General features: G+C 37.7%; 1 protein-coding gene and 1 pseudogene across 1 annotated transcript; one reads left to right on the forward strand and one right to left on the reverse strand.

Moving 5' to 3' along the window:
* The first annotated feature begins 11,251 nt into the window (after nt 1–11,251).
* On the forward strand, nt 11,252–12,236 carry OR4F3 (olfactory receptor, family 4, subfamily F, member 3). The gene is given in 1 exon segment (NM_001193784.1): nt 11,252–12,236. A coding segment is annotated over 1 exon segment (936 nt). The 5' UTR covers nt 11,252–11,264; the 3' UTR covers nt 12,201–12,236.
* Nucleotides 12,237–20,295: 8,059 nt separating this feature from the next.
* Nucleotides 20,296–21,351, reverse strand: LOC100430001 (WW domain binding protein 1-like pseudogene; annotated as a pseudogene).
* Between the last annotated feature and the right edge of the window lie 2,043 nt (nt 21,352–23,394).

Consider the following 23,394-nt stretch of genomic DNA (forward strand, 5'->3'; position numbering starts at 1 on the left):
AAATGTAATTTGTATCCAACCACCTTTTATAAGCCAGTGAATCTGTATTCCTATCTCATAAGAGGGCTCAGAACCATTGGATTGGTGGCTCTGGAGGAGTTGAATAATTATTAGACTTGAAGCATTAGATGGCGCATTAGTGAGTGCATCTCCAACTAAGTCTACCATCAAGTCCTGGTGATGTATTATCTCAAATATATGACACATTTATCTACTTATCTCATTTCCAAAACTCCCATACCTAGTTTAAGGAATCAAATTTCTTGCCTTGGCAAGCATGTTGCTTTATAATTGACTCACCTGTATCCAATCTGAAGTCCTTAAAATCCATTCTATACATTGTAACCATAGTGATATTTACAAATGTGAGGTCTGGTCAAATCATTCTTCTGCTTAATAGTCTTTGATTTCTTATTCTGTACTTCCACTACTTATTTCAGCATTATCCTGCACAATGCTTATCCTCACGTCCTCACAATGTGGTTTCAGGCACACCTTCCAAGGCCCCACTCTGGCCTCACTGGGAGCAGAATTCCCTCTGCAGGAAAACCTTTGTTCTCCACTCAGTTAACTTCTGTTTACCCTTTAGATCTCAGCTCCAGTGTTACTTTCTTAGGGGACACTTCTCTGACTCACATCAAATCCCTCTCTCATAGTAATTTTCACTTTATTTCACAGTAATTTTTATGGTTGCAATTTTACATTTGTGTGATTGTTTGATTAATCTCTGTCTCCTCCACAAACACTCTAAGATGCAGGAACTATATCTTACTAGCATTCAGCACAATACCTGGCACATAGGTGTTCAAAAAATACTAATAGGGTAAATAAATGAATTAATTTTATGCTTTTATTTTAATATTTTCATTGTATTAACATTTCTCTGTATATGATATTTTATATTTTGTATGTACATATTTTTAATAATTTTGAAGTTTTATAGTTTATTTTAGTTATTTGCTGTATATATTATATTTAATTCTTTAATTTTTGTGTTATTTCCAAGGGTACTCTCCATTGACTCTTTTAATATATTTCTACTTTACCCCTTAAACCCGATTTCCTCTCCCACCTTCATCATTCAACTTTATTCGATTTTGTTATATTTAATTTCTCTAATAATGACCTTTATCTTTTAAAATGGTATTTAATTGCCCTTAACATAATTTGTTGATTCTCTCCCACTGTGAAAGTTGAATGTACCAGAATATATTTCTACTATCTTTCTCTTCTTATTTTTGTTATGAATATAATTAGTCTTTATACAGTTATGGTCTGTAACATCTGCATTCTGTTCTTTAACCACAATCCCCAGAACATTTTGATATTAGGCTTCAGAATGCTCACTTGTATCATGTTATCTCTATTCATTTCTGGTGGATTAGTGGAGTTTATACTTTAATAATTTTGTTTTTTAAGTTTTTCTGATAGAGATGGGGGTCTTGCTATATTGCCCAGGCTGGTCTTGAACTCCTGGGCTCAAGTGACTTTCCTGCCTTGGCCTTTCAAAGTGTTGGGATTATAGGTGTTAGCCACTGTACCTGGCCTCTAATAGTTTTCTTTATTAAAGCCTCATAGGGACTCTTTTTTTTTTTTTTTTAATTTTTGTGGGTTGTTTATTTTGTGTTTGTGAAGTCTGGTAAATTCAGTTTGAATTTAATTTTCTGGTAAAGTAAATTCAGTTTGAATTTAATTTTCTGGTAAATTAAATTCATCTGCCTTGATGTGGGCATGCTATAACACATTTCTTTCTTGGTAAAGATAAGTCCTTTAACCATTAGATTCAATGTTTTCTTCATTTCAGAAAAGTTTTCTTTTATCTTTGAACTCTTTAACCAAGTATTGTGAGATCTTTCACACTAATTTTTCATTTGTTGGACCTGACTTTAATGTTACATTTCACCTTCTTGGGTTTTCTATTTCATTTTGCTCAGGATATTTAAGCCCGTCATTTATATTTTTATCTGTGTTTTTAGCAGCATTGTTCTCTCCACTTCCCACTTTTTTTCCTGTTTTTATTGATCTTCATTTCTATCATGGTTGTCTTTATTCATTACACCCTGAATTTTGCCAGATTATTTTTTATCACTTTATATTTTCTATTATTTATTTTCAATTCTGTCTTCTAAATATCATTTTAGAGAGAATACATTTTAGAGAAGGCATATTTTTTTAAAACTTAGAATGTTTGATCATATTTTTTACTGCTTCGTGGTATAATTTATCTGTATGTTCTGTACCTTATGTAATTTTCCCTTTTTCTTCTAGTATTTTTATAAAGGTTATCATGTTTTATTTTTGTAATACAATTATTATAAATAATTATATAATATTATTAATCTTTGAATATTCTACATATTTGTGAAAGAATATTGCGGAGGAGGAGCTGGGGTAGTAGGTATCATAGAAGGCAGATGAGTTTTGGAATGTTGTCTCCAAAACACCTCTCATCTGTTAGAATGACTCCTGGGCTGCAGGGTTAACTACTGGCTTAGAGTGGATTCATAGTTGTTAATTTTGTCATGAGTCTTGTGACTTATCCTTTCCTTTCATACTAGAATGAAAATTGCCATCTGTCTGGCTTCTTCCCCATCTTCTTGCCTTCTTTCATTACACCACACACGTGTCCTAATTATTCCAAAGGTGATAAATTTGTATATTTCCCTTTAAACTCCTTTCTCTCTGTCACTCGTGGAGGGTTCACATGCTGCAATATTTCTGTTCCAAGTAAAGATTACAGGTTTTGATCCTCAGTCCTCAGTACACATATCTCTTTTAGGGATTTCTGGGCTTCTTGACTAGCTCAAGATCTTTAGAGGCATGCACTTTATCTTGGTGTTCAGTCTTGACTGGTTTAAATTTTTGATGTCTACAAGGTTTTCTTCATATGTTGTGGTGTGGAATAGTAAATATTTTCTAGCTTTTGTAAGGTTGTGGCTCGTATTTATATTTCTCCTGGTTTAAAAGAAGAGAGAGAAAGAAGTATCTCAACTTGAGACTCTTAGACTGGAAATTTGAATTTATTTACACAATTGAGATTGATCTAGAGTTTTATTTTTTCTGCTGTAATTGCTTGAAATTTGGATCCAAGATTATATGTGTTTTGTGAATATGTTGGGTAACATTGTGACTTTTCTATAATTTAGGAAAGTTTGACGTAGGAAAAAGGGAAAAAATTTTTGAGAGAATCCTAAATTCATATATGGCCTAACCTTTTAATATCTATGTAATTTTAGATAATAAATAATTTGTTTGAGATTATGTGGCACTAACAACACCTGCTTCACAGTGTAATTGTGAGGATTTAATAAAATTTGTATAGTGAGTGTTAGTTTTGATGTTACTTTAAACCTCTTTGCCTTATACATTCTCTCTATCTTTTCCATGGAATATTATATGATTTTATGTCCATATATTAGTTTCATACTTTCAATTACATTTTATGTTTAAATTGAATATTATGGTAATCATTACGTAAATGATTAAAAATTTAAAGGGACAACATTTAACATTCCTCGGGAATTAGCCTTTAGTCACAAAATAAAAATTTAAAGTATCCCTAGACAATGGCAAAAGGCATTTTTTTTTGTCATAAGAAAATCAAATATGCCTTAGTTCACCCAATTAACAATTTCTGTGCTTGGCTACCCTGGGAAAACCAAAACGACCATAGGTGATAATTCCCCAGGCCATGTGATCTCAGTCTGGCATTCTCGGATCTCTAAGGCATCACTTTGGCCAGTGCCCTCTGGGGCTGTAATTAGCAACTCTCTTCCTGTTTTATACAGCTATGTGTGTATGTCTGCAGTGATCCCGTACTGCATCTGGTTAATCTTGTGAGAACTGTCTGCAGTGATCCCGTACTGTGTCTGGTTAATCTTGTGAGAACTGTCTGCAGTGATCCCGTACTGCATCTGGTTACTCTTGTGAGAACTGTACCTATCTGAATTTTTAATGATGCTGTTTTCTTAGTTCCCTTGGCAAAACAGGTAGGTGAGGGATAGAAATAAAAATCTATACTCAGTAAATCAGTGAGCCAAAGTCTATGACTGGCAATGAGTGAATTACATTCTCCTCAATTGGGTGCAATGTCAGCCTTCTGTGTGACCATTTGCTGTTGCCACTAGAGAAGGAGGATGCAGCAGGAATGAGCACTGCGAAGAAAAGTCTCTGTGTAGAGGCAGCTAAGAATATAGGCAGGGACAGTGAACATCTCAGCTCCCAAAGAATGAGAATAAAGCTGTAAAAGACTGTCAGAGAAGAATCAGAGTTAATCTTACGACTATTCATCCTTCTTCCCACATTTTCCCAACTGTTTAGCCCTACTTTTGTTTCGCTTTGGGTCTCATTTTGCTTCCTGTATGGCCTGTGTCTTATGGTCAGCTCGGACATCCATGAGTCTATCCAATGCCTAGAAACCTTTCACCCCTTGTCACCTTCTGTGTCACCCAGCATTCCCCTTCTCAGCCCTTTTCATTCTCATCGTGGAATCCTTTTGGTTTGATTTCAAGGTGTCCAGCACTATTGATGTCACAACAGAGTGGCATGGAAGATTTCTGAAAGTTTTGTCATCTAACCTCTAGTGGGAACTTTTAATTAATTCAGCTTTTGACAACTCTATTACATTCATTATATTATCCATTCATTCATCCATTAACACATTTGACATTTACAATGTGTGCCAACAAGGTGCCAGGTCGGAACTGTCCACTTACAATGTAGAACATTCCTGTAAATTTTGTTTTAATTTTCTTGTATTTCTTCTCCTTTATTCTACCGTCCCACTTTATCTTCTGCCACAGAAGTTCTCTTCTCTCTCTTTCTTCTCTCTTCTCCTCCTTTATTCTTGATACCCGCTTCTATTTTGGCTCCTTGAGGCCAGCACCGGTTGTCCTCCTACCTCTGTGATGTTCTGTCTAGTTTATTGGGTCTTTTTCTTACCTTACATAATCAATGTGGATAGTTTCTATAGTTGGGTCTTTGCTTTTTAACCTTTTTTTTCTGTGTATTATTTCCTTTAGGGACCTTATGCACTCTTATGCATCCATCTATTATTTTTATATGGATTACTATACAATTACTTATTTGCTTAAAATACACATAACTATTTTCTCCACCCTGTCATATTTTATGTTCAACTTTCTAATCTCTAAAAATTGACCTACGATTGTCCTATTTATTCGTGCTGAAATCTTGATATTTTCTTTGAGTTCACGCTCCTTCATATTCACTCCAGCTGTAATAAGTCACCAATCCTTTGGGTTTTTACTTATCAGTATTTCTATTTCTGTTTCTACAGCCTTACAGCTATAACTGTGTAGTCCCAGTTCCTCTGTGTAGCTCCCCAAGTCTGCTCTGTTTCAATCTTCTCTTAAGCGAACTCCTTCCCTCTGTTTTTCTTTTCCTCCATTTGACCCATCACACTTATAGATGGGGCATCTTCCCTAATTACTGGCCTCATCCTCGATTCCCTGGACCTATACCTTCACTGGCTCCCTAAATGTATTTGATAATTCACATATACCTTTGAAAAGTTTCTAATGATAGGCAACAGATGAATCTTGACTACCTTTCTTATTTTATTTTCCCTTCTTCACCAAAATGATTTTTAGGATGTAGACACTCTGTATGCTTCAACATATACCAAATTTACCATTTTTGAAATATTTTACAATCTACTTGAAAAGACTTCTTTAGACCCTATATTTGTATATTGTAATATTTATCCTTTTTATGGCTATACTCAAATGCCACATCACTATAAGGACTTCCTTCATCACTGTAGCTCTTTTCACTCTACTTACATTGTAGAGGATTTGTTACACTTCTTGAACTCTTGAGCTCAAGGGATTTGATTGCTTTGGCCTCCCAAAGTGCTGGGATGACAGGCGTGAGCCACCGCACCTGGCCTGATTTGTTCCACTTCTATATGCATCACACGTGCCTGATGTATATTTGTATGCACGTTGCATAAGGATCGGCTTTGTACGACTTCAGTCTTTCTTGATATGTGACACATAGTAAGTAAATCTATTTCAACAAAATGAATAAGTGAGAAGGTAATACTGGAAACAGAACATAACTGTGACTAGGAATTTGGTCTTGACGCGCCATTTAACTTTCTGATGTGCATAACTATCTGTTTTCTTCACTTGTAAAATTTAACATGAGGTTGAAACTGGAGAATTTTATATTTTTCATGAAAAAGGCAATTTGGGAGAAAAGTCAGTTTTCCTGAGGATAAGGTATTGTATGGTTTGACTGCTTTGCCTTGGCTGGTCAACACATTTGTACACCTGGATGGGAACAGTTTTCAGAAATCCTTTCAAGCATCTACCAATTCTCCTGTCTACACGTTTACCTTCTTTCCATTTCTTATTCCTAAATGACAAGGGAAATACCCAGTGTTATCTGAAGTAGTCATAAAATACATTTTTTTTTTCTTTTTATGTGAGGAATTGAAATTTATGGCTTTGGATTATAGGGCTTACCATTAAGGAAAGAGTGTAGCCTGGTCAGAGGACAAAGCTTCTTCCTGCATTTCTCAGGCAGTCTTTGATTAGTGTGTCCACCTTGCGGCAACTTTTTTTTGGGTGGGGGAGAAATATACTTAAGTGATTAAATGCAAGTGTAGACATGAGAGCTTTACCTAAAGCCAGGTCTAATGACCGTACCTGAGAATCAGGGAGTATTTAAAATTTGAGAAATAATTTTTTATACTTGAAAGTCACTTATGTAGATAGTCCTCGGTTTATAATAAATAACATTTATTGTGCTATACTATGTGGTAGGTATGAGGTTAAGTATTTTTACCTATATTATATCATTTATTTCTTACAAATGGAGCAAGGGAGCAAGCAAGCAAGCAAGGGAGGTTTATTATCCCCATTTTATGCATTTATGCATTTATTTTTGATTTCTATTCTTTTGGGTTTTTTGTTTTTTATTGATATATCATAGTTGTATATGTTTTGGGGTATGTGTGATATTTTGATACACGTGTACAATGTGTAATGATCAAATCAGGGTAATTGGGATATTCATCACCCCAAATATTTATCTTTTCTTTGTGTTGGGAACATTGTAATTTTTCTCTGCTAGCTATTTTAGAATATATAATAGATTATTCTTCACTATGATTTCTCCATTGTACAATTGAATACTAGGAGTTATTACTTCTAACTACATATCCCCAGATCAATAACTATAATTTCTCTGCTGTACAATCAAATACTAGAACGTCTTCCTTCTAACCTATATCCCTAATTCAATAATAAGGAAACTGAAGCTCAGAAAGGTCTAGGAAATTTGTTATGTTAACATAGCAAGTGAGTGGTGGAGCCTGGATTTAAAATCAGGCCTGGTTGACCTCAAAGTCCAAATTATTAACCTTTCTACTATAATGTACGGAAGTAAGTTTGTGAATTTTTGTATTTTTAGGATTTGAAGATAAAAGAGGTGAAAATTTGGAAATGGTTTCTGGACTTTTGAATGTTAATAAACAGCTATGTGTTAAGTCCACCCTGTAGAGCCACAACTTTTGGAAATAACTCTGCTGTGACCTTCAGTAGCAGAAGCTGCTCCTGGGGTGGTAGAACGTAAGGAAAACACACACTAGTAAAAATTTCCTGTGCTTGCTGTCTTTGTTCTGTACATGTCTTTCTCTTGATTAGCATATGGTAGGATCCTCAAATCATAATAACAAATATACTTTTTACAGTGAATTGCACGTGTATATTATTGTATAGTATAAAAGTCAATATTTTCATTTGTTATCATCTGTGCTTTTCACAGGAACTCTGTGAGTCCAACAGGGCAGGAAATAGAAGCAACTGCCCTTCCTTTCCCCCTTTAAATGCAACCCAATGTCAAAGTCAGTAGCATCCCCAAATCAGTGTATTAAAGGTGAGAAATTGATTTTATGTATGTTCTCTTTAACCTGTGTTCTCAGAAACAGAGACTACTGTACTTCATGCTACCGTAGTGTTGATTAGCGGCTTCTCTTCTCCTTTGAGGCTATCTCTTTTATTTTTAAATAATTGTTCATATCTTGTAATTTCCCCTTTCTCCCACTCTTCCCATATTTTTTTCTTTTTTTAACTTTATCTCTGTTCTACTTTTTCTGTATTTCAAATTGTTCCATAGACTCAAGAAAAATGAGTTGAATGCTGGCTGTAGGTTTGGGATGCTATTTCTATCTTATCCCCAGCAAGAAATATGTTGTAAAGTCTTAGGTACCTTCTCACTGGAAGATTATTAGTCATGGCTACTATAAGTTTTTAAATGAGAATTATTTTTATTATGCATGGCAAAATTATTGGAAAACATGAGGGAGAGGAATGAACCATAAGTAATAAAGGTTATTGACTTGAAGGTATGGCCTTACCATGATCTGGGATTATTAATCTAACTTGTCAATCAAGAACTGTCTATCCACTTTCTATTTGTATGTGGGTATCTAATATGATTATATACATGGAAGTAATGATCATTGATATGAAGAAGTCTCCTCCTCTTATATTGATTTAGGTATTTTTCACACATTGTACACCTCATTCTTCTCCTATTAAATTTTCACTAATTCCTAAAGGATCAGGTCAATGTCCTTGGCAAACCTCCTCCACCTGTTCTTAATGGCAATTGTATCTTCTGCCCTCCAATATCTATAACACTTTTTTCTTTAAAACTCATCAAATGTTTGTCTTACTACTCATTTGATATATATTGTATACCACATATGATTGTTTGTTATATGTACAATACATATTTCTTCAACTTTTTTTGGTTCTATTTGCAGGAATTAGAGAAAGAACAAATCAGTGTGAAGGAGAATTGTTGGTAAAATTACAAGAAAAGATTGAGATTGTAATTGACCTTTGAGGATAATAAAATTTTAAGACCAAAAGGATGGACTTCACAGAAACATGACCTTAAGTTGTTTTTACAGTTGTAGTAACTGGTTATATAGCCAACAAATATGAAGAATGGGTAAACAAATTCTGACAGTAATGATCAATCACTTCACAAATAAAAGTTGCTATTTACTATTGTATTTTACTAGTTCAGTGATCTTTAACTGTGTACACACTTTATGTATTTATTGTTAGGCTGCTATATAATTCAGTATTTATAATAGCTACTATGTATAGCAATCTATGGTTGGTTTTGGAAACCATAAAAATCACTTTTTTGAGTTTTGCTGTTTTTACTAGATTATTTTTTACTTGATTGCTCATATTATTTGATTATTATTGCAACTTGTCTTTCTGGAATAGGAATCAAGAGGCCTGGGTTCTGGTTCCTATTCTATCAATTGTGTGAATTTTGGAAACTCAGTTTACTTTTCTAGGCCTCACGTTTTTCATCTGAATGATGACCAACTTGGATAAAATGGTCTTTATATAATTCCATATGCATTTTTATCCTGTCACACTGGGAACATGTGCTTTCCCTCCCGAAGGCCTTGAGTCTTTTTCAGCAATTACAGAGTTTTCCTGCCCCTCTTCCCAGTGCCTCATCACCTTGCTATTCATATTCATCTGATCAGTTATTTGCATGCTGACTTACATTATCCTGATAGGCAGTACCTGTGGCTGTTTCTGCTCTTTCACCCAGTCCATAGGCTTCTGGTTGTAAAAAGTGTGCATCTTGAGACTGTGGACTATTAGCTCCAGAGGTGACAGTATAATCACTCCGTGTAGAAGAGGATAGAGACTCATGCCGGTGGTGGTGAGCAAGTATTAGAGAGATGACATGTGTGCCTCTGTGAGTTTTGGGGTCTAGGATAAATTATGGCACCAGGAAGATGGCCCTTTGTGTCAGAAGAACTGGAGCTTTAGGTGCAAAAATGTATGATGCCAGCATAGCACTTTTATTTGTACCTCAGGAACTTCTAAAATAATTAACCTCTATTAAGTGTTTTCAGGAACTACTTTCTACTATAGGAAAATGATTGAGGTGAGTATCCATCTGGACATAGAGAAATATAACACTGTTTTCTGCTCACCCTCCACTTCACATATAAATACAATATGTGTTAAAGGTCTAAATTTCTAATGTCACAGTTTGTACTTTATAGTTTGAGGTCAATAAGAAAGTTCATATCCCTTCTAAAAAGTGACTTACTAATGTTTGATATTAATCTAATTTTATCATGAATTAAAAGTATGAAAGTACAGATTTCTTAAAGATAAAATATCCAAATGGATTCAGTCAAATTAAGCATGATAATATCAAATATCAGAATAGGTTACCATGCAGGGGGGTACTGTGTACTTGAAAGGGTGGGGGATGCAACGAACATAAAAGCTGGTACCAAGGGAGGGGAGAGACAGAGAAGAATTAAAACATTATCTTAACTAATCCAAGTTCTGGTCCTCAATACCTTTATGTGTACAGACAAAGAGAAACTGCAGAGATTTCTCACAACCTCTGTGGCCATTTTATGGACGTATCTTAGCAGAAACTCTGGCGAAATCCCTCCAAAACACATTTATTATGCATGGAAAAAGCCTTACACGACAGGTGGCATAGGCTCCTTATGAAATCGTTGCAGGATGGGAAGCCATTTAGGGCTTCGTAATTGTGAAAGATTGTATTGAAACTGAGGCACTTAAATAGCAGTGAGCATGAGAAAATGTAGTGGATAATGGTGGTGATTCTATTTCTTGTGAAAGTCTACTTACTCTGTTCTTTTACAGTTGTGGGCTTTCCGATTTCACATACCCCAGTCTCTATATTTTGTCTCAATCCACAGCCTATCTCAACTAAGTCTGTCCCAGGCACCTCTTACTGCAGGTGATAATTAATCTGTTAATCATGTTTTCCTCTTATGTCTACTTTCTGTCAGAGAATTGTGAGTACAAACTGGGAAGGGACGGAAAGTATGAGAATATGTGTAAATACAAATGGAATATGCTGGAAATGAGGAATAGTCAATATCACAGGTGATTTAAACACCTGATGAATTTCATGGATAGTCAGGAATCTTTTGTCCTTACCTAACCTGTTAATTTGAAAGCAGATATTACACTGAAAGTATTGATGATGGGTTTAAATCAGGTTGCAGCTCACATGTTGTTATAATATGTTGATTTTTTGTTATTTTTTATATGTGAGGAACTGAATAACTGTATACTATTTATTCATAGTGAGAACATTGCAATATTAATGATTTTAGTACATATTACTATCTTCATAATCATAATTTCCTCCCCATTTTCTTAGTTCTCATAATTTTAGCCACAGCCCAGTTGGCTGGACCAATGGATGGTGAGAATCACTCAGTGGTATCTGAGTTTGTGTTTCTGGGACTCACTCATTCATGGGAGAAACAGCTCCTCCTCCTAGTGTTTTCCTCTGTGCTCTATGTGGCAAGCATTACCGGAAACATCCTCATTGTGTTTTCTGTGACCACTGACCCTCACTTACACTCCCCCATGTACTTTCTACTGGCCAATCTCTCCTTCATTGACTTAGGAGCCTGCTCTGTTACTTCTCCCAAGATGATTTATGATCTGTTCCGAGAGCACAAAGTCATCTCCTTTGGAGGCTGCATTGCTCAAATCTTCATCCACGTCATTGGTGGTGTGGAGATGGTGCTGCTCATAGCCATGGCCTTTGACAGATACGCGGCCATATGTAAGCCCCTCCACTATCTGACCATTATGAGCCCAAGAATGTGCATTTTATTTCTGGCTGTTGCCTGGACCCTTGGTGTCAGTCACTCCCTGTTCCAACTGGCATTTCTTGTTAATTTACCCTTCTGTGGCCCTAATGTATTGGACAGCTTCTACTGTGATCTTCCTCGGCTTCTCAGACTAGCCTGTACCGACACCTACAGATTGCAGTTCATGGTCACTGTCAACAGTGGGTTTATCTGTGTGGGTACTTTCTTCATACTTCTAATCTCCTACATCTTCATCCTGTTTACTGTTAGGAAACATTCCTCAGGTGGTTCATCCAAGGCCCTTTCCACTCTTTCAGCTCACATCACAGTGGTCCTTTTGTTCTTTGGCCCACCCGTGTTTGTGTATACATGGCCACACCCTAATTCACAGATGGACAAGTTTCTGGCTATTTTTGATGCAGTTCTCACTCCTTTTCTGAATCCAGTCGTCTATACATTCAGGAATAAGGAGATGAAGGCAGCAATAAAAAGAGTATGCAAGCAGCTGGTGATTTACAAGAAGATCTCATAAATGATACAATAAGGCCTTCTCATTAAACGTGATATGACTTTATGTTTCTTTCTTTGATATTTTAGATTCAGGAACTATGAGACATCACATATTGATTAGAATGTTATTAGACCTGTAACATAATTCTTATCTGATGAATGTATGTATTCCTTGTTCAAAATGAGTCATAAATTCAATACATCTCTACATCTATGTTATGCCCATTTAATTTCTTTTAGCAATGTTTTGTGTAGGGAAAAGAAAGAGAGATCAGACTGTCACTGTGTCTATATAGAAAGAAGTAGACGTAAGAGACGCCATTTTGTTTTGTATTTGAGATGCTGTTAATCTGTAACTCTACCCCCAACCCTGTCCTTGTGAGAGACATGTGCTGTGGTGACTCAAGGTTTAATGGATTTGGAGCTGTGCAGGCTGTGCTTTGTTAAACAAGTGCCTGAAGGCAGTATGCTTGTTAAAAGTCATCACCGTTCTCTTAATGTTAAGTACTCAGGGACACATACACTGCAGAAGGTCGCAGGGACCTCTGCCTAGGAAAGCTAGGTATTGTCCAAGGTTTCTCACCATGTGATAGTCTGAAATATGGTCTCGTGGGAAGGGAAAGACCTGATCGTCCCCCAGCCTGACACCCGTGAAGGGTCTGTGCTGAGGAGGACTAGTATAAGAGGAAAGAAGGCCTCTTGGCAGTTGAGATAGAGAAAGGCATTTGTCTCCTGCCCGTCCCTGGGCAATGGAATGTCTTGGTGTAAAACCCGATTTTAGGTTCTATTTACTGAGATGGGAGAAAACCGCCTTAGGACTGAAGGTGCGGATGTGCTAGCGGCAATGCTGCTCTTTATGCTTTAAGGTTAATGGAGATGTTTGCATATGCATATCAAGGCACAGCACTTTTCCTTAAACTTATTCATGTCACAGAGATCTTTATTCATATTTCTTTCTGCTGACTTTCTCCCTACTATGATCCTATTGTCCTGCTACTTCCCTTTTTCTGAGATGGTAGAGATAATGATCAATAAATACTGAGGGAACTCAGAGACCGGTGCCGGCGCGGGTCCTCTGTATGCTGAGCGCCAGTCCTCTGGGCCCACTTTTTCTTCTCTATACTTTGTCTCTGTGTCTCATTTCTTTTCTCAAGTCTCTCATTCCACCTAATGAGAAATGCCCACAGGTGTGGAGGGGCAGGCCACCCCTTCAGTTTTATAGTTTTTGGTGAACAGGTTTTGCGTATGTACTTTATATTTATCTCTAAGTTTCATATTTCTGATGATCTTTTAAATGATGTTGGTTTTTATTTCAATTTACAATTGTTTATTCTTAGCTTATGGGCACATAATCTTTGTTTGACTTTATATTCTGTAAACTTGCAAAACTTATTAGTTCTATCAGTGTTTTATAGATTATGTAGGATTTTCTTTATAGATGATTATGTTGTCAGTGAATAAAGAAATTTACTTTTAAAATTCTAGTATGAATTTATTATATTCATTTTGTTGAATGCTGAGTAGAATTAGTTATAGCAGACATCTTTGACTTGTTCCTGTTACAATGTATTCAATATTTCATCATTAAGTATAATGATAGCTGTAATTTTTTCATAGGTACTCTTTAACAGGCTGAGAAAGTTTTCTTTATTCAGTTTGCTGAAAATTTCTTTTATCCTTAGTCAGGAATGGATCTTGGATTTTGTAAATTTTTTGTTTGTTTGTTTTAGAATCAAGGTAATGCTGGCCCTTTAGAATGAGTTGGGAAGCATGTGCTCTTCTTAAATTTTCTACCATAATTTTGTAGAATTCATATAATTTTTTTCTTTAAAAAGGGAAATACTTAAGTATTTTTTCCCGTAAGCTACCCTTAAGTAAATCTAAAGGAAAGTGGGAAACTTTGATATGCATTGGTGGCCCCCTGGTGGAGATTTCTGGATTCTTGATTATTTTAACACTGGAGATAGAATCTGGTGGAATAATGTCAATGCTACCATGATTAAGAGGTGTGTAAGAAATGCTTTATATAAGAGAGAAATAGTCTTTATGAGAATCTGCCTGATGGAAAGAAGTTGGTGAGGCAATAACAATATAAATTAGTGAAACAATTTAAATTGACAAATAATAATTGTACATATTTATGGGGTATAATGTAATGTTTTGATACATGTTTAAATTGTGGAATGATTAGGTTGATCTCATTGACATACATATCTTTTTTTGTGGTGAAAACATTTAAAATCTACTCTGTTCATTTTGAAACATATGATACCTTGTTGTTTATTACAGTCACCACTTTGTGCAATAGTTCACTGAAACTTTGTCTAACTGAAACTTTGAACCCTTTTATCAACATCTACCTTTTCTATATCTACCCCCAACTCCTAGCCTCTAATAATCACTGTTCCATTCTCTACTTCTATGAATTCAACTTTTTTAGATTCCATATATCAGTGAGATCATGTGATATTTGTCTTTTCATGCCTGGCTTATTTCACTTAGCATGATGTCTTCTGGGTTCATTCATGTTGTCACAAATATCAGGTTTTCCTTCCTATTAAGACTGAGTAGTATTCCATTGTTTATATACACTACACTTTCTTCATCCATTTGTCTGTTGATAGACACCTGTGTTGATTGCATATTTGGGTATTGTGAGCAATGCTGCAATGAACATGAGCCTGGAGATATCTCTTCAGCATACTGACTTCAATTCCTTTGGAAATATACAAGGAAGTGGGATTGCTGGATCATATAGTAATTCTATTTTTAGTTTTATGAGTAACTTTCATCTATTTTTCATAATAGTATTAATTTACATTTTTAGCAACAGTGTACGGGGGTACCCTTTTCTCTGTATCCTCTTCAACACTTGTTATCTTTTATTGTTTTGACAGTAGCTATTCTAACAGGTATGAAGTAGCATCTCACTGTCATTTTAATATGCATTTCCCTGATAATTAGCATGACAAACTTTTTTATGTTAGCCATTTGTGTGTATTTTTTTGAGAAATGTCTATTTAGGACCTTGCCCATTTTTTGACTTGGTTATTTGTTTTCTTGGTATTGAATTGAGTTCCTTATACATTTGGAGATTAGTCTTTCATCAGATGTATGCTTTGCAAATATTTTCTCACAACTTGTAGGTTGTCTCTTCCTCATATTGTTTCCTTTGCTCTGCAGCAGCTTTTTAGTTTGATGCAATCCCATATATTTTTGCTTTTGTTGCCTGTGTTTTGGGGATTATATCCAAGAAATCTTTGACCAAACCAACATTGTGGAACTTTTCCCCTATGTTTTCTTCTAGTAGTTTTACAGTTTTATGTTTAAACCTTTAATCCATTTTGAATTGATTTTTGTGTATGGTATGAGATAGGGGTACACACCATACACATTCATGTTCTTCTGCATTTGGATACCTAGTTTTCTTAACACCATTTATTGAAACAACAGTGTATTCTTCATTACACGTTCTGGGAACCTTTGTTAAAAATCTATTGGCCATAAATGCATGAGTTTGTTTCTGGGCTCCTATTCTGTTCCCCTGGTCAATGTGTCTGTTTTTGTGCAAGTATCACATTGTTTTGATTAATATGATTTTGTGATACATATTTTTTTGGAGTGGGGGGAATCAATTTTTATTTGGGTTTCTCACAGTGGTTAGAGAACAACCACAGCACAGGAACTGCATCTCTAAGATTGCCCAGAAAACTGACAAGCTGAATTCTATTGCTTAAAAATACACATATTTACAATAACTGACAAATGGTGATGTGCCTCACACAGGAATGTGTTTGCATTTGCAATGCTGTGTACAGATTTCACTTTGTTCAACATAGATTTTGGTTTTGTGGAATTCAAATGCAGATGCTCATTCACTTTACAGCCTTGGATTTGTCTGTTTTGGAGAGATATCTACCTCCATGAGTTATATCTGCATGAAAACCACAGACAATGAAGGTATTTCTTCATTGACTTATTTATTCTTTTGACTGTAGCGCCAAACCCTTGACGACATCCTTCCTTTTAATTCATGTGGAAACCAGACTTAATCAAATCTCTCTGGTCGCCTCACTATTCCTTCAATTCCCTATTTCTATCTCTTCCTGAGTTGGGGTAACCTCCTGTAGCAGGGGTCAGACTGTGACTTGGGAATCAAGCCTAGGTCTGCAGTTTGCATTTTGATCTTCTTGTAAAATATGGTAGGACACTGCAGTGAAACCAACAGTTAACACTCAGAGCAGTTCCCTGCTCTAACTCGGGAAAGAGACTTCAAAGGGTCAGAATTCATCCATTTGATCAGTTAACTGAGAAGGATTCATTTTGGTAAAACTTGTTCAGCTTTGAGACACTTCAGTGAGTTGTTTGAGATTTTTTTTAAAATTATACTTTAAGTTCTAGCATGCATGTGCAGAACGTGCAGGATTGTTACATAGGTATACATGTGCCATGGTGGTTTACTGCACACATCAACACATCATCTACATTAGGTATTTCACCCAATGCTAACCTTCCCCCAGCCTCTATCCCTAGACAGGCCTCAGTGTGTGGTGTTCCCCTCCCTGTGTCCATGTGTTCTCACTGTTCAATTCCCATTTATGAGTGAGAACATTGGATGTTTGGTTTTCTGTTCTTGGATTAGTTTGCTGAGAATGATGGTTTCCAGCTTTATGCATGTCCCTGCAAAGGACATGAACTCATCCTTCTTTATGGCTGCATAGTATTCCATGGTGTATATGTGCCACATTTTCTTTATCCAGTCTATCATTGATGAGCATTTTGGTTGGTTCCAAGTCTTTGCTATTGTGAATGGTGCTGCAATAAACATACATGTGCATGTGTCTTTATGGTAGAATGATGTATAATCCTTTGGGTGTATACCCAGTAATGCGATTGCTGGGTCAAATCATATTTCTAGTTCTAGATCCTTGAGGAATTGCCACACTGTCTTCCACAGTGGTTGAACTAATTTACACTCCCACCAACAGCGTAAAAGTGTTCTTAATTCTCCACATCCTTTCCAGCATCTGTTGTTTCCTGACTTTTTAATGATCACCATTCTAACTGGTGTGAAGTGGTATCTCATTGTGGTATGGATATGCATTTCTCTAATGACCGGTGATGATGAGTTTTTTTTTCATATGTTTGTTGGCTGCATAAATGTCTTCTTTAGAGAAGTGTCAGTTCATATCCTTCACCTACTGATGGGTTTGTTTGTTATTTTCTTGTAAATTTGTTTAAGTTCATTGTAGATTCTGGATATTAGACCTTTGTCAGATGGATAGATTGTAAAAATTTTCACCCATTCTGTAGGTTGCCTGTTCACTCTCATGATAATTTCTTTTGCTGCACAGGAGCTCTTTAGTTTAATTAGATCCCATTTGTCTATTTTGACTTTTGTTGCAATTGTTTTTGGTGTTTTAGTCATGAAGTCTTTGCCCATGCCTATGGACTGAATGGTATTGCCTAGGTTTTCTTCTAGGGTTTTTTATGGTGTTAGGTCTTATGTTTAAGTCTTTAATCCATCTTGAGTTAATTTTTATATAAGGTGTAAGGAAGAGATCTAGTTTCAGTTTTGTGCATATGGCTAGCCAGTTTTCCCAACACCATTTATTAAATAGGGAATCCTATTAGTCTGATGGGCTTCCCTTTGTGTGTAACCCAACCTTTCTCTCTGGCTGCCCTTAACATTTTTTCCTTCATTTCAACCTTGCTCAATCTGATGATTCTGTGTCTTGGGGTTGCTTTTCTTGAGGAGTATCAAATCTCATCTCCTCACATTTCAAAACCACTCATACCTTCCCAACAGTCCCCCAAGGTCTGAACTAATTCCAGCATTAACCCAAGAGTCCAAGTCCAAAGTCTCATGGGAGACAAGGCAAGTCCCTTCTGCTTAGGAGCCTGTAAAATCAAAAGCAGATTATTTCCTTCCAAGACACAATTGGGATACAGCATTGGATAAATGCTCCCATTCAAAATGGGAGAAATTGACCCAAATAAAGAGGGTATAGGCCCCATGCAAGTCTGAAATCCAGCAGTGCAGTCATTAAATATTAAAGCTCCAAAATAAAACTTCTTTGACTCCAGGTCTTACATCCAGGGAACACTAATGCAAAGGGTGGGCTCCCATGTCCTTGGGAAGCCTTACTTCATTGGCTTTGCAGGGTACAGCCCCCTACCCCAGCTGCTTTCACAGCTGGCATTGAGTATCTGCAGCTTTCCTAGGCACACGGTGCAGGCTTTCAGTGGATCTACCTTTCTGGGGTCTGGAGGATGGTGGGCCACTTCCCACAGCTCCACTAGGGAGTGCCCCAGTGGGGACTCTCTATGGTGGCTCCAACCCCACATTTCCCCTTTGCACTGCCCTAGCAGAGGTTCTCCATGAGTGCTTCACACCTGCAGTAGACTTCTGCCTAAACATCCAGGCATTTTTATACATCCTCTGAAATCTAGGTGGAGGTTCCCAAACCTCACTTCTTGAATTCTGTGCACCTGCAGGCCCAACACCATGTGGAAACCTCTAAGGCTTCGGGCTTGCACCCTCTGAAGCAATGGCCCAAGCTGTACCGTGACCGCTTTTAGACACTACTGGGGTTGGAGTAATTGGGATCAAGTCCCAAGGAGGCTGCACAGAGCAGGGGGGACCTGGGCCCAGCCCATGAAACCATTTCTCCTATGTCACAGGGTCTGTGATGAGAGGGGTTGCTGTCAAGATCTCTGACATGTGCTAGAGACATTTTCCCCATTGTCTTGGCTATTTATATTTGGATCCTTGTTGCTTATGTAAATTCCTGCAGCTGCTTGAATTTCTCCCCAGAAAATGGTTTTTATTTTCTATTGCATTGTCAGGCTGCAAATTTTCCAAACTTATGCTCTGCTTTCTTTTCACACGTAAGTTCCAATTTCAGATAATCTCTTTCAAGGTCAAAGTTCCACAGATCTCTAGGGTGACAGAAAAGTACTGCCAGTCTCTTTGCTAAAGGATAGCTAGAGTGGCCTTTGCTCCAGTTCCCAAGAAGTTCCTCATCTCCAACTGGGACCAACTTAACCTGGACTTCATTGTCCGCATCATTTTAGTCAAAAGCATTCAACAAGTCTCTAGGAAGTTCCAAACTTTCCCACATATTCCTGTCTTCTTTTGAGCCCCACAAACTGTTCCAACCTCTGCCTGTTACCCAGTTCCAAAGTCGCTTCCACATTTTCAAGTATCTTAATAGCAGTACCCTACTCTTTGTGGTACCCATTTACTGTATTAGTCCATTCTCACATTGCTATAAGGATACTGCTGCCTGAGACTGGGTAATTTACAAAGGAAATACGTTTAAGTGACTCACAGTTCCACATGGCTGTGGTGGGAGCCCTCAGGAAACTTACAATCATGGTTGAAGGGGAAGCAGGTATGTCTTACATGGTGGCAGGTGAAAAAGCATGTGTGTGTATAGGAGGAACTGTCAAACACTTATAAAACCATAAGATCTCGTGAGTACTCACTATCATGAGAACAGCATGGGGAAAACTGCCCCCATGATCCAATCACCTCCACTGGGTCCCACCCTTGACACGTGGGCATTATGGGAATTACAATTTGAGATGAGATTTGGGTGGGGACACAGCCAAACCTGCCAACTGGTAAAGTTCTTGTTTCCAGCTGTCTTTCGTTATTTGTTTTTAGCAGAAAAACCAAAGAGAAGGTAATATAATCCACACCTGAACCAGTCTGCAGCCAGCCAGAGCCTGCTGGGAAGGGACCTTTCAAGGATGCTTTAGTTTGTCCTGGTGTACAGGGTGCATAGATCTTTTCACCCGGAATTCAAGAGATCAGCATGCTCCCTATGAACCTACCACACAACTGCCCATCAGCTCTCATCCTACCATAGGATTAGCCTAATTCTGGCTCTGCAGACACTGGCAGCCACAGATGACAAACCCTGAGCCTTAGTGGGCTTCTCTCTTTGAGCTGTACCTGGAGATGTAGGAAAATGCAGGAGAGGACTTAAGGGGGGAAAAAAACACAAAGTGTCTGTATTATTTTCTGTGAAAGTCATTTAATTATTTTCTCATGGTTTTCCCCTATCCTGGTTGCTTTGCCAAGTTCTTGGGAGCTAACAGGACCTGCTCTACCTGGAGGAACTGCTGCTCTGGGAGTTTGGAGAGTCCTGCTCATTGATTTGTGTTCACCAGCAGGCACACAGGTAGCCATGTCAGATGGGGATGCCCAGGCTCTCAAGCCTGCTCCTCAGATGGGGTAGAGGACTTACGCCTCATCTCTAGGGGACTGCAAATGGCAGCTGTCACAGAAGTCCAGAGGCCCATCCAGAGCACCATCTATGAATGTGCTGATCTCTGAGGTCATTGTGAGGTTGCCCCTGGCTGTACCCACACATTTCGATGCCTGAGGCCTCTGTGAAGTGGTGATGTCTCCTGGGTGTCTTGTCTTTGCTGTCTGAAGGTGTGCTGCCATGCTCAGAGCTGTCATCTCTCAGCAGCTCCTCCTCACATTCTGAATCCTTATCCAGGAACGCCCCTGGGTTCAGCTTCCCAGGCTGGCCACAGAGCCACTGGGTTCTACTCCTGGGGCTTTGGTGGCTGGCTGTTTCTCAGTCAGCTGGTAGGTCAGAGGGGTCAGGGTCAGTGATGCTTGGGGTCTTGTGCTGCTTCTGCTGGCCCCAGACTAGTGGTTGCTCTTCCAAGTGTCACCCACAGTGTCACCTGCAGTGCCACATTGTGAAGGCAGCTGCTGCTGCTGCTCCTGTAGCTGGAAGGCACTGTATGGGAGGAGAGGAGGTGGAGGTTAGTTCACCACTTCCTCATAAGAAGGTAATACATAGTTTGGTGAAATAAAATGGTAGCACTGAGTAATTGTGGGCTTCTGGATAGGCAGTCAGGTTGATTTCATGTTGCTACTGCTGGACTTGAGGGCTGTGCTTGGCTGTGGTGGCAGACGCAGCAGCAGCTCAGGATGATGGTGATGGTCCATACCAGCCAGAACCACCAATGTTCATAGCAGTAGTTATGACACTGAGACTGCTCACAGCAGTGTCCTGTTGTGTCACAAATGTAGCTTTGATTGTTGGTGCACACACAGGCTTCCTTATCCTGTGGGGGTTCAGGGGGCTGGGCAGTGCCTAGAGGAGCAAGAGCTCCTTGCCACCCGGGAGGTTTCTCCTCTCCATACTCCTCCTGTTCCTCTGACACAGCATGGGCACCTCCCTCCACCCTTGCTGCACTTCTCCTCTACCCTCTTCTTCCTTCTTTTGTTCCTTTCCTGAAATACATTTTGAAGTCAGATTGTGAGGCCTTCAGCTTTGTTCTTATTGCTCAAGAGTCCTTTAGCTATTCAGGGTCTTTTGTGGTTCCATATAAATTTTCAAATTGTTTTTTCTATTTCTGTGAAGAATGACATTGGAATTTTGAGAAATATTGCATTAAACCTATAAATCACTTTGGGCAGTAAGGACATTTTAAGAATATTAATTCTTCCTACCCATGGACATAAAATATCTCTCCGTGTATTTGTGTCATCTACCATTTTTTCATCAATGTTTTATAGTGTTCAGTATATAGATCTGTCACCTCCTTGGTTAAATGTACTCCTAAATACAATCCTAAATGGGCTCCTAAACAAACAATACTGTTTTATTTTATGCTATCATGAATGAGATTGATTTCTTTATTTTTGTCATATGGTTTGTTGTCAGTATAAAGAAACTACTGAGTTTTGTACATTGATTTTGAATTCCGCAATTTTATTGAATTCATTTATCATTTCTAATAGCTTTTTGGTGGAGTTTTTAGGGTTTCCTATATATAATATGTTATCAAACAGAGACGATTTTATTGCTTCCTTTTCAATATGAATATCTTTTATTTCTTTATTTGGCTTAATTGCTTGGCTAGGACTTCCGGAAATAAGTTGGATAGAAGTGGCGAGAATAAATATCCTTGTCTTGTTCTTGATCTTAGAGGAAAAGCTTCACTTTTTCATTGTGGGGTATGATGTGAGCTGTGAGCTTGTTATATATGTCCTGTTTTGTGTTAAGGTACATGGCTTTTATGCCCAATTTGAGAGGGTTTGTCATGAGAGGATTTTGAATTTTGTCAAATGCTTTTTCTGCATATATAGAGATAACTATGTTTTTTATCCTTTATTCTGGTAATGTGGTTTATCACATTTGATTTGTGTATGTTGAAACATCTGGAGGATAAATCCACTTTATCATGGTAAATGTTTTCCTAATGCATTGTTAAATTCTGTTTACTAGTACATTTTGAGGACTTTTGCATCTGTGTTCATCAGGGATGTTGGTTGGCCCATACTTTTCTTATGGTGTCCTTGTCTGCCTTAAAAAAATAATAATGCTGATCTTGTAAAATGAGTTTGGAAATATTCCTTCTTCAAGTTTTTGGAAGAACTTCAGAAGGATTGGTATTATTATTATTATTATTATTTTTTTAATTTATTTATTATTATTATACTTTAAGTTGTAGGGTACATGTGCATAACGTGCAGGTTTGTTACATATGTATACTTGTGCCTTGTTGGTGTGCTGCACCCATCAACTCGTCATTTACATCAGGTATAACTCCCAATGCAATCCCTCCCCCCTCCCCCCTCCCCCCTCCCCCCTCCCCATGATAGGCCCCGGTGTGTGATGTTCCCCTTCCTGAGTCCGAGTGATCTCATTATGTTAGAATTCAGCAATGAAATTTCCTGGTCCTGGGATGTTCTTTGATGGGAGATGTTTTATTATTGATGTACTCTCCATACTCAGTATTGTTCTGTTCAGATTTTATCTTTCTTCTTGATTTTCTCTAGGTAAGTAGTATTTTTCTAGAAATTTATCTACTTTTTCTAGGTTATCCAATTTGTTGGCTTGTAATTGTTTATAGTGGCCTCTTGTGGTCCTTTGTATTTCTGTGGTATTAGTTGCAATATTTCCTCTTCCATTTCTGATTTTATTGCTTTGAGTATTCTCTCGTTTTTCTAGTCTAGCTAATGGTTTGTCAGTTTTGTTTATCTTTTCAAAGAACAAATTCTTAGTTTCATTGATCTGTTCTATTTTCTTTTTTTGTTGTTGTTTTTTGAGATGGAGTCTTGCTCTGTAGCCCAGGCTGGAGTACAGTGGCACAATCTCTGCTCACTGCAAGCTCCGCCTCCCAGGTTCACGCCATTCTCCTGCCTCAGCCTCCTGAGTAGCTAGGACTACAGGCGCCCA

This window comes from Macaca mulatta, chromosome 7, assembly GCF_049350105.2.
Source record: "Macaca mulatta isolate MMU2019108-1 chromosome 7, T2T-MMU8v2.0, whole genome shotgun sequence".
In the NCBI taxonomy this organism is placed as follows: Eukaryota; Metazoa; Chordata; class Mammalia; order Primates; family Cercopithecidae; genus Macaca; species Macaca mulatta.